This window comes from Callorhinus ursinus, unplaced genomic scaffold (genome assembly GCF_003265705.2).
Source record: "Callorhinus ursinus isolate GAN/ISIS: 27379988/994484 unplaced genomic scaffold, GSC_fseal_2.0 scaffold7, whole genome shotgun sequence".
Taxonomy (NCBI): Eukaryota; Metazoa; Chordata; class Mammalia; order Carnivora; family Otariidae; genus Callorhinus; species Callorhinus ursinus.
Genome location: NW_027397069.1, coordinates 55,881,208 through 55,893,482, shown reverse-complemented (window position 1 = coordinate 55,893,482; position 12,275 = coordinate 55,881,208). Strand labels below are relative to the sequence as shown.

Sequence of the window (12,275 nt, the reverse complement as noted above, 5' to 3'; positions counted from 1 at the left end):
CTTCAGCGCATCTCAGCTTCTCCAGCAGAAGCAAACATGATGGGACTCAGCAAAGGAAAAGAAATGATCTGTCTCCCTGAGAACTGTGAGACAGTCACTGCCAAAGAACCTTTTAAGGGCACGGTATATGATCCCTGAAATCTTGCTTCTCACATTCTGTCACTTACGTTTTAGGAGGCTTGTTTTTTGACTGGATGGTGAAAAGTGACAGCCTCTTTGAGACAAGTTATCCCCTGTATTTAACTGACATCCTGGTCCAACCCCTTATTTCCCTGGGGCTGTGCCCAAGTAGATACAACAAAAAGCAGCAGTTACAAGGGTGGGGCAGAATTAGTCCTCCCAGAGAAACTCAAAAACATCCCTGCTTACAGAAGCCATAGAGATAACTAGCTATCTTGCCAAATCTCAACTGGGATTTATTCCCTGACATCACATGCCCAGATAAATTACATATAGATCAAAGAATAAAATTTATAAAAAACATTAAATGCTAAGGGGGGGGTAAATGTTAAAATCTAAGAGGAAGTGAGTTTATGTTGGGATGGGCAAGCATAAAAATAATGAGAAAGTCACAAGGAAAAACAATTCCTACATTTAATCCTCAGAAAAACTTAAAACTGTTTAAAAAATCGAATGAAAAGGCTAAACACAAATTAGAAAATCATTTGTACCCTATGTGTCGTGAAGTGTTAATAATTCCTAATCTAGAATAAGCTCTTAAAAATCAACAAGAAAAACACTACTATCCCAATATAAAAAACAGGCAAGGGGCATGAACTGACAATTTCCAAAAATGCAAATGGGCAATAAGCATTTGGAAAAACAACTAACCTTTCTCACCAAAGAAATGTACCCTAATTAGACAGTCAAAAATTTTCAAGAATAGGGCGCCTGGGTGGCTCAGTTGGTTAAGCGACTGCCTTCGGCTCAGGTCATGATCCTGGAGTCCTGGGATCGAGTCCCTCATCAGGCTCCCTGCTCAGTGGGGAGTCTGCTTCTCCCTCTGACCCTCCCCCCTCTCATGTGCTCTCTCTCTCTCTCTCATTCTCGCTCTCTCAAATAAATAAATAAAATCTTTGAAAAAAAATTTGCAAGAATAAAAATAATATTCAGTGTTGTCAAGAAAGCAAGATGAGCAATCTTGCAGCAATAATGGTTGGGAATTCAAATTTCTACATTTTTGGAAAGCATTTTATATATATGTGTGTGTGTATATATACACACACACATATAATCAATCATATATATGATTATATATGATGTATATCATATATATGATAAAATCACATATTATTATGTATGATATAATATATATGATAAAATCACAATCATGTACACACACGCATATATATATTCTCTCAATAATCATGGAAAGAGCTCATGTTTTCTAAGCCCTTATTCTTAGTTCTAAATTGTGTCTAAAGAAATAGAGATACAGTCTATAAATGTTTATCACTTCATTAAAACAAAGAATGAAAAAAGCAGAAGTAACCAATGTGTCCAAAAATAGGGGAATGACTAAACAGATTATATCCCATATGGTGAAATAAAATAACACAAATGACTGAATATCATGAAAGCATTAATAATTTGTCAAAGAATGCCTAATGACATGAGAACATTTTCACAATATAGTGCTAAATGAAGAGGATAGAACGCCAAACTATAAATATATTAAAATGCCAATTTTAAAAGCTATGTATGTATTTATAATGTGTATGTATCATATAAAACTTTGTAAGAAAGGTTATGAAAATATTTGCCAGGGTGATTGCTGAATGGTAGGGTTATTAATAATTATTGTCATCATCATAAATTCTGGGAAGCTTCCAGGCAGTAGAGTTGACAAAAAATGACCTGTGGAGGCTCCCTCCCTCTGTGCCCCCACCCCCCCAACTCTAAATATAGATGGCAAAGTGTAGGCATGCTCTTGCTAAGTATATTGCCTTGTCTTGATTCATAAAAAGTCTTCCTGGCTTGACATATTCATTGTCATTCACAATTTTGAATTACTGAGTCACAGAAATGCAAGTTAATAATCTTTCATGGTTAAAAATCACCATCAAGCATGAAATCATTCCTGGATGTCCTCATGCAGGATCATCTACCGAATCCAGGAATATACTACTACGGCTGGACACACATACCTTTTCAGTCTTCCAATCTTTCCTGTTAAACTTAGTGTAATCTTCTTTTGCTTCTACAGGCTCATCAGATAACTTTACTTTCTGCAATGTTAGAGCAGTGAAGTGATGTCAAATGTCACCTCGACACAGCAATCCATTTTTTAAAAAACAGTGGGGTCAATTTGGACCTGCATTAAGGCCAAATGGAACAGCAGACCCTGCAAAGGGGGCTTACTCTGCATTTTGCCAATTATCTGGGAGAATGAAGCCACATATACCCTCTGAGAAGCAGCCTCGGTGATGGGGGTATATGATAGGGTGAGTCCATGACCCAGCCTGTTGGGCAGTCTAGTGATACTGATCACATATTTTGTATGTACCAGGACTGGGAGGCATCTAGGCGACTGCTGACTTCCAGGACAGTGTAAGGGGGTGAAGGCAGGCACAGAAGTCAAAGACAAGAATTTCCTTTAAAGGGCCAGGTATCCAGCTAGAACCCCCACTTCATTCACCTTCTGGGCTGGGGGTGTAATGTCCATTTAGGAATAAGGCACATTATTCTGTTATTACCATTTTTGTATAGCTTCATGTTCTTACCTCCTTTCAATTCAACTATCTCATTTTGTCCACACAAGGACAACCTTGCAAGGCAAGCAGCCAGAAGGAGAAGGAAGCACAGAGAGATTAAACAAATGACTTAAGCCCACCTAGCAGAGGACAAGGCGTGAGAGCTCCATTTCTGTACAAGTGCTCTTTCCATGAGGCCCAATATAACTAAGTCCACCTTTACTTCATGTTTTTACCTTTCACATGAGCATTCTGCACCAGTGAACGTGGGAACCTTGTCAAGAGCTAGACTGTGGCTTTAATGTTCACATTATGGAAGGAATTGTGACACATTTACTACGTAAAAGGCACATAACAGGGCAGGTAAGTCTTGATATTTAACACAGAGAATTGACTGCACGTGACCACAACTTGGATTTTTGCAGATCTTCAAGTTCTTTGTGGAGACACCGGGTTGAAAGACCCAATGTGGATCTTCCCCTCGAAATGCGGATTTATTCCCAGCTTCCCTCTTCCTACCCCAGCGTTTGCTAAACAGAGAGCTGTAGAGTTAGTGTTAAAAGATGCCACGGCACATGTATAAAAACCACGGGCATAAAACAACGTGTCTTGAAATTCTTCACTGTAAAAGAACAGGGGGGCATCCTGGAAATACATAACATCATGTGGCAACACCTTCTCTTGGTCACCCAGTAATCCCTAGCAAATGAATCTTCAAAAGAAAAAGACTAGCTTATCACGAACGAACTACTACCAGCAAAGTATATATATGAGCAATTTTCTTAAGAATATGTTTCTACTTAAAAATTAAGATCAGTAAAGGGCATTTAGGTGATGCATATTTTTACTAGAAAAGTATCTTTAACCAGGAAAGTGGAACTCACAGGTAATAACGGTTCAGGCTATAATTGTCTCAGATGGTTTGCTCTCCTCTGAGGCAAAATGTCCTACTTTAGGTGTCCTTATAAACACTTGGGCATATTCACTCTTTGCTGGGAAGTCAATGAAAAAATGTTCAAGACAAGAGCTTAAGATGAAAAGTGCTTCTTTATAAATAGACAGTGTTTAATAAGATGATGGACTTGCTCAGGTGTTTTAATGGCTCCTATCAAACAGGACACCAGTAATTAGTGCTCATAAAAAAGAAAATTATTGTGGTGGGTCTTTGCACTGAACTTTTTCTAATGTTACTCACAGCACATGCTGAATATGTTTGAAAGAATCACAACTGTTACACTTATTTGAATTGTTATTTAAAAGACCAAACAGGGGAGCCTGGATGGCTCAGACGGTTAAGGGTCCGACTCTTAGCTCAGCTCAGAAGTCTCTATCTCAGGGTTGTGTGTTTAAGGCCCACTTTGGGCTCTGCCTATTTAAAAAAAAAAAAAAAAAAAGACCAAATCACTACAGATGTGGGGGGATGTTTCAGAACAAACAGAAAAAGGGCTCAGAAAAACAGTAACAAAGGCTATGACTGAATGGGTACAGTTCTGGAAAGAGAAGAACAAATAGCAGAGTACCACAGGAATTAATGCTAGGATGGGTCTTATTCTTACAGATGATCTGCAAGAAGGAACTCAAGAGTATCTCCAATCCACTGACTGCACTCAGTTCTGCCAGCTGACGGAGATAAATTCCAACGATGGAAGGGGGCAAGGGTTGGAAACTGAGCTTCAACACAGGCAAATGTGATAGTAAGAAAATAATGCAAAACACATTAAGGACGACAGGCTTTATACTATCATTACAAACAGACACAAAGATACCTAATAACCACTGGAACGGATTCCCTGAAAACCATCGACCATATTACTGTAAAAATCAATCAAACCTGGGACACATACAAGAAGGCTAGCAGAAGATGTGGTCCTAAGCTTGTTTAGAGCATGGTACATCATCCAGTGCAGTTTGCACTCCACACACTAGAGCCCCAGCAAGACATAATAGAACGGGACACCTCCAACAGCGACTAAACAATCCAGGACAAAAACTAATGATGTAATATATGGTGATTAACATAACAATAAAAAAAAAATCCAGGAGATGAGGCTGAGATTTAGGAGAAACAGGATTGTGAGATCCAAATCAGGGCTTGGCAAACTGCCTGCGGGCCCAGCCCTGCTGGCCGCCTGTTTTTATAAGTGAAGTTTGGCTGGAACACAGCCGCCCGCATCCGTTTATGAGTCGTCTGTGGCGGTCTCTGAGCTACCACAGCAGAGCTGAGGAGTTGTGACAGAGACCATCTGCCTTGTGAGGCCTCAAACAGTCACGACCTGGCTTTTGCAGGATAAGCCTGCCGACCCCTGATTTACATCATACACGATGACATCACAAATCATTTAAAGTTTGGAAATTAACATAGGCAAACAGAAAACCGGGTTAAAAGTAAACGTAGGAAATGCATTATCCCGGATGGTATCAAAGGCCAAAACCTTCATTCATGAATGATCTCTAAGTTCCTAAGGAAGACAGATATTTGGGAGAAAGAAAGATGCTTTTGTTTTTGGAAGCAGAAAAGTAAGAGAGGAACACATGCCCATCGCCTCAGTTCCAGCAAGGCAAGGCAATCATGCCTCTATCCCCTACAGCTCCCGTCAGAGATGAACTACTAGACTGGAAGAAGTGCGGGTCTGACCTAGAATGACCTCGGGTCTTATGGCAACTGGCCTCTGCCCAGCGCTATTCCTCCTGAGGGAAAAGGATCGCCCTCCTTTGACAGCCTGCTGAAAATGGCCCACAGCTCAGGTTGATGCGCTTGAAATTTTCTGTCCTTCTCTTAAGTCAAAGTAGTGAGTGCTTCTGGAGCCACCACAATCTCCAAACAGGACATGAAACAAAAAAAATCCCGAGCATGTTGGCCACCTTGAAGGCAGGGAAAGAGGAAAGTTCTTTAACATCCACTTTCCATTCTCAAGGCATCCATTATTCTGTTGGCAAGAGAATGACCTCACTGACGAGTTGGTTTATTTCCCTGTCTCTGAGCAGTGCTCACTTGTCTGAGATCAGGGCTGGACTGAGGGACGCCACGGTTTGCCATCAGGTGTGGTTTATGGCTGGCTTCTCTAACTCTCTGTATCTGGGAGACAAAAACAAGCTGCAGCCCAGGAAGCCGAGGAGCTGTGGGTGGCAGTTTGAGAACATCTGGAAGAGGAAGGGGTTTTTGCAATACACAAGTTGCGTTGATCATTCCAAGCACAGAAAAAAAAAAAAAAGTTTGGCTATCCTTGCTCAAAGGGATTCTTTGTGTTGCGAAAATCATGCTCTGTTCACCTCTGTACCAGTAACAATTAGATCTGGCCAAATGAGTTTTAGTTATACGTTGAGTATTCCTGATGTTTAATAAAATTAATTGTAGGACCTGGCTATCTTAAGAAGGCTGAATTTTAATTATATATCTATGAGACTTTTAGGTAGGTATCTGGCTACAACCAACTCTTATCTGGTTTTCACAGCACTGTTTTTATCATTCAGGTAAAATCTACAAAAATAAAAATTACTGATGGAGAGCTCATTACAATCTTTAATCCACATAACATCACTCCACCCAAGGAGGATTTAGTATGCTTTAAAATGGACTAGAGCACAGTAAACCTATGTGGTAAAAATGTACTATTTTTCCAAGCCCCCCAAAGATATCTTAGTCACAGCTCCTTACCTTTGATGGAGGGTTTGGCAATGACGCTGAAGGTTCCGGAAGCCTGTGGAATAAAAAACAAGAATCATAGTCATGGTTTTTCATAGACAAGCAAACAGAGAGACTGGGCCAACTAAGGACTTAGCAAGTGCTACTTTCATGGACTAGCTTCACCTCCATGTGTCCTCCTGGACTATAACCTCAGTGTAAAGAATGACATTTCTCTAAATGAAGAAATCTACATTTTCTTCACATTGGAATTGTCTGAACTAAAAAGTAAATTAGAACTTATTTGTTGCAATGGAGCCGCTTTTCTTTAGCCTCTATAAATTTACATTTTGGCATTGTAGTATTTTTTTCCTTCATAAATGATGAATCCAGTATATATATATTTTTAATTTAAATACAACTTAGTTAACATAGAGTGGAATCCAGCATATATTTAAAAGTGAAAATTATTTTAACTGTTGACAAAAAGTCAGACAAACTTGACTTTTCTTCAATTAAAGAGAAGTTTAAATGACATATCTTCCTCCCGGAACCTTTAACCAAAAGCTAATTACTTCTGAGGAAAACAGCATCTAAAAAATAACAGGAGTACAAAGACATAGGTCTCGAATGAGACAAAGAGGCACTGAAAAACCCAGGGAAATATTAAACAGAAAGATAGGGTTATCAATTTAAAGCAGGCTTTCAAGACACTTTAACTACTATAGAAACCAGTTTCCACTAATTGTTTTTCTTTTTTCACTAATTGTTTTTTATTTTTTATTTATTTTTTTAAAATATTTTATTTTTATTTATTTGACATAGAGAGAGAGAGAGACAGAGTGAGCACAAGCGGGGGGAATGGCAGGCAGAGGCAGAGGGAGAAGCAGGCTCCCCACAGAGAAGGGGGAGTCCGATGCGGGACTCGATCCCGGGACTCCGGGATCATGACCTGAGCCGAAGGCAGTGGCTTAACCAACTGAGCCACCCAGGCGCCCCTTCACTAATTTTTAAAGTAGGACCTATGCAATTTGCTAAGAACAGCAACTATGTATCTCTTAAGTCACTTTATCTTCATGTATCAGAGGAGAAAGTTATTACAAGAATCATGAAAAGCTATTATCATACCCATAAAATCTTAACAATAGTTGCTAAAATCTAGAAAAGAAACACATTCTTTTCGGCCTAAGGTAAAGTCTTTACATTATATTAAATATCTTTATGAAGGATATAATAACACAGAGCAAATCATTCTTAAACCCATTTTCTACCCTCAGACACAGGTTGTGTTTGATCCTTTGAGTTCCAAGTGCTGGGCATAATAAAGGTACTTGACAAACATCTAATGACAGTGAAAATGGTACAAAACCTTTAAATGTAACTTTCAAAAATATCCTAAGGGCGCCTGGGTGGCTCAGTCATTTAAGCGTCTGCCTTTGGCTCTGGTCATGATCCCAGGGTCCTCATTGGGATCCTTGCTCAGCGGGGGGTCTGCTTCTCCCTCTGCCTCTATCCCTCCCCTCCACCTCCCCCATCCCCTGCTCTTGCTCTCTCTCTCTCTCAAATTAAAAAAAAAAAAAAATCTTTAAAAAAATATTCTACATGCCATCTCTTGTTTTCTTCCAATCTTTATTTCTCTTAAAATGATCACAAAAAACCACATTAGTGAAGTCTAACTGGAGATAAAATAGTATAATGTTAACACTCTAAAATCATACCAACCCATAATTCCAGTCCTAATACTCACCAGTTTCTGCAATCAGTATCCACCGATTCAATTTGTCTCAATAAATCAGTGTCTATTAAAAATCACCTTCAAACCATAGAGTCTAGGAGGTAACTCAAGAATAATTTATCAAAAACAGTGATGTGATAAAGTCATTAAGGACCCTATTGCTGGGAAACCAAGAAGCACCAAGGTACTTCCTAATTGTGGCTAAAGATGAACGATACTTACTTTAAATATTTTGATAAGTCATCACTTAATTCTTTAGGGATATAATCAGATATCAGACCATGTGCATAGCGAATATAATCCTCTGAAAGAAACAGAATGGAGAGTGCAAGGAAAAAAAATTAGTAACAGCTATGATAGTTTTATAGTCAAACTGACCAGAGTTAAAATTCTGGCTCTATCTGGCCTTAGAGACTCACTTAAGCTCTTAGCCTCCCTTTCCTCATTTGTAAAATGGGGATGCTAATATCTCTGGTTAGAGCAGTGGGCGGTTTCATGGATGAGATATGACAGAGGGTGATATCAAAGATGTGAGATGGCAGAATGCAGCAGATGCCCACCAAATGACAGTTAAAAATTCAGGGTCCTTTTCTTAGTTGAGGCCTTTGAATACAAATAAAGCTCAAAATCAGCTGTAATAACATGACATATTCATGCCTTTTAAAGGCTAATCTTTTCTAGGCATTTCCATATAGAATAAATATAATTAATGAATAGTAATGAATATATTCATTTAAGAGACATAATATATGATATGTCTCTGTCAAGTACTTGCTTTATAAGAGTCCTGAACATTATATATACTCTCAAACTAATAAAAATGCCTTCAAAAATGTAAAAAACTAAGCTCAGTAGAAGGTATAATCATTAATTCTAAAGCACGTGGACCCTCAGTACTACAGTGAAGCCGCAGTATCAATGAGATGCAGTAATAGAAGTCAAAATCTGTTTTAAAGCCCTGTTTTTTAATTCAGTATTTTATGTAGAATACTAGAGGATAATCAAACTTAATATATGGGATAATCATACGGGGATATAGACTACCAAAAGCACTATCTCAGGTTTGTTCCTGGGACATTCATTTGCTTCTTTTTTTCTTTCCTTCTGCCTCCAAACTAAGATAATAATTTGCCTAAGCATTAAAGTGACTGCTTCCTGGAGCACATAAAAGTCTTCACTGAGAGATTTACACTACCAACATAGAACTGAAAGTTATCACCAGACTCTTCTTAAAATGTGTTCTTGGTTCTAGGTTAGTAATTATCCAATAAGTCATGAATAGACAAAGGGAAACAAGGAAGCCAACACATTATTCGTTTGCCTCTTCTGATAGCCTCCTGAACTAAAGATCTAAAAAAAAGGAAAGCTTACTTTATGGCTAGGCCCTACATGGCAATATAGCCGTGCCCAAACCCTTATATTTAGAGACTGGTACAAACACTGGATTCAGAGCGGAAGACGTGGCCTAGCTAGGATGGGTGACCTTGGATAACTCATCTACTCTCTGAGACCACAGTTCTTCACTTTTAAATTAAGATCTGTCTAAATAATCTCTAACATCCCTTCACCTTCTTTAAAAAAAAAAAAAAAATCTATGGTCCATCCATCCACTCCTTCTCTTTTGTTAAAGCCAATCAAAAACCGTGACAGCTGATAAACTCAGTGTGGCCAAAGCTGTCCACTATTTCCAGAATGGCAGGAGTCCTCTACCATCTACATATGCAAGGTGTTTTAAGGTAGATTTCTGCAAATCAAAGACTGCCTGAATTACCTTCAATCATAAACAGGCCCCTAGTCCTAGTTTTATTTGTTTTAATGACGAAACTCAGATGCTTTGGAGTTGTATGCCCACAGCAGGGGAACACTGAATTGGAGCTTAAAGTCAGAAAAGTTTCTGTCCCACCATTTGGGAATGTTAATTGCATTATATCGCTGTTTTTATTCAACTATACATACAAAAATAAGAGGACACTACACTGGAAAAAAACAAAAGAATGTACCATAATAACCTAAAAGAAAAAAAATTGCCAAGGGAATCAATTTTCATCTAAAATCAAAATATTAAGACCAATAGTAGGACACACACTTCTTGAGAATAAGATGCAGAGAGGTGCAGCCCATTGGAAATGCAGGGCCACACAAACAGTAGGACAAAAAAGGTAAGAGTGTGGGCTTCAGAGTCAGGCAAGCTCCATCAGTAGCTCAGCTTCACCATTCACTCACTGTGGAACTTTGGGCGCAGCCTCCAGACTCTCATTGTCAAATAAGACTTATAGGGAGGGTCAGTGGAGATACTGTGTGTCCACAGGCAACTCAAGCAAAGGGCTTGACACACAACACACCCTCCATAAATGATAGCCAGAGTTGTTAGGCTGGTTATGACCATTAGTGCAAAATAAATATGTGTCAAAGGCATGATTTAAGTATCAATTAGTGACAGAAATGATCTATGGTAGAAATCTTACTGGATTTGAAATAAAATGCACACGTGTGCCACAAGATCCAAGAGAACACATGGGCAAGAATGCGAAGCTTCTGAGACACTAAGATTGTAAAATTGGGGACATCTGGGTGGTTCATTGGGTTAAGTGTCTGCCTACAGCTCAGGTCTTGACCTCAGGGTCCTGGGATTGAGCCCTGTGTGGGCTCCCCGCTCAGCAGGGAGTCTGCTTGTCCCTCTCTCTCTCCCCCTCCCCCCGCCCCATACTCGTGCACTCGCTGTCTCTCTCTCCTCTCTCTCAAGTAATGAATAAAACCTTAAAAAAAAAAAAGATTTTAAAATGGTAACACAGGCATTTATACATCAGCAACTTACTCCAGGCAAAAATGATTTCTGACAAAAGGATTTACTTACCTTCCTTGTCAATGGAAACCTGGTCACCAGAGAAAAATGCAGTTGCCTGTACCCGGGCACCGACATTTACGTTATTGGTTTTTAAGGCTGATACAGTCTGATGAACCTGTGAAGTAACCAAAAAGGGAACATCAGGGTATTTCCAACTAATGTTAGAAATCCACCACCTTCCAGATGCTTCTCAATCCATTTAAGATGCAGGAAGAAGTATCTGAGGATCTAGAAATGTCTTCACCAGGTATCAGATGATAAGAGATGGCCACAGCATTTTGGGGTGATGTCATGACATGGACTTCTTAAGGCCTATACAATATGAGAGCACTGGCTCTGGAGTTGGGCTGCTTGGGTATGTTCTGTGACCAGGGACTACTTACTTAACCTCTCTGTGCCTCTATCTAATGGGGACATGAGTAGTACCTAATGCATAGTACAGCTGTGAGGATTAAATGAGTTCATGTAAAACCCTTAGAACAGAACCTGGCACAAAGTTTATATGCAATCATTTTTCTAAACAGAATAAATCAGAAATTTCCTACTTCCTAGATGCTGGAGGAGCAAGATGGTGGAGGAGTAGGAGACCTGGATTTCGTCTGGTCTCAGGAATTCAGCTGGATAGGGATCAAACCATTCTGAACACCTATGAACTCAACAGGAGATCGAAGAAAAGAACAGCAGCAACTCTCTGAACAGAAAAGCGACCACTTTCTGGAAGGTAGGACGTGTGGAGAAGTGAATCCAAGGTGATATTCGGGAGGATAGACAGCGGGGGAGGGGGCCTCCGACGCCACTTCTGGCAAGTGATAGAGCCGCGAGCACAAAATTGGAACTTTTAGAAGTCAGCTCCGCTGAGGGATGTCGCTCCAGTGGCTAGGCGGGGGGTGGAACCCTCGTGGGACAGTGTGGTCTCAGGACCCTCGGGGTCACGGAAAGACCGGGGGTGCCTGAGTGCAGCAGAGCTCCCAGGTGTCGGAGTAGGGAAGCCAGCTGCCGAGGTGGAGCCGAGGCGCGGGCTCTCAGCTCGGGGTGGCCATAAACTGTGATCCGCGGCCCAGTTGGGCCACTGCTCCTCCAGCAGGGACCCAACAAGCGGCAGATCGGGGGAGACTCCCCTCCCTCCCCCGGGAGGAGCAGCGCGGGAGCACACCGCAGGGATCTGCTGGGTTTGGAGACTCCACACGGGGTCGGGTGCCAGAGATAGAAACACTCCGTCACAGGCCAGGTGAGCACGGAGTGCGGCTGGAGACCGGGGCGTCGGGAGTGACTGACTGCTTTTCTCTGGGGCCGCAATGAGGAGCAGGTCCCCAAGTTCTTGGCAACTCCGGGGCAGAGATTGGGAGGCCGCCATTTTCACTCTCGTCCTCCAAAGCTGTA

At 40.6% G+C, this 12,275-nt stretch overlaps 1 protein-coding gene across 10 annotated transcripts in view; it reads right to left on the bottom strand.

The window, feature by feature from the left end:
* Positions 1-12,275, bottom strand: part of RNASEH2B (ribonuclease H2 subunit B) — an 87,644-nt gene that overhangs the window by 27,646 nt on the left and 47,723 nt on the right. For 8 of the 10 annotated variants that reach the window (XM_073894605.1, XM_073894602.1, XM_025874959.2 and 5 more), the window contains 4 exons: positions 10,905-11,010; positions 8,273-8,354; positions 6,349-6,391; positions 2,148-2,228 (listed from right to left, as the gene is read on the bottom strand). In XM_073894605.1, the coding sequence (XP_073750706.1) occupies positions 2,148-2,228; positions 6,349-6,391; positions 8,273-8,354; positions 10,905-11,010 (312 nt within the window). The remainder of the gene's footprint in view (positions 1-2,147; positions 2,229-6,348; positions 6,392-8,272; positions 8,355-10,904; positions 11,011-12,275) is intronic. The other 2 variants (XM_025874958.2, XM_025874961.2) reach the window with 1 other exon arrangement.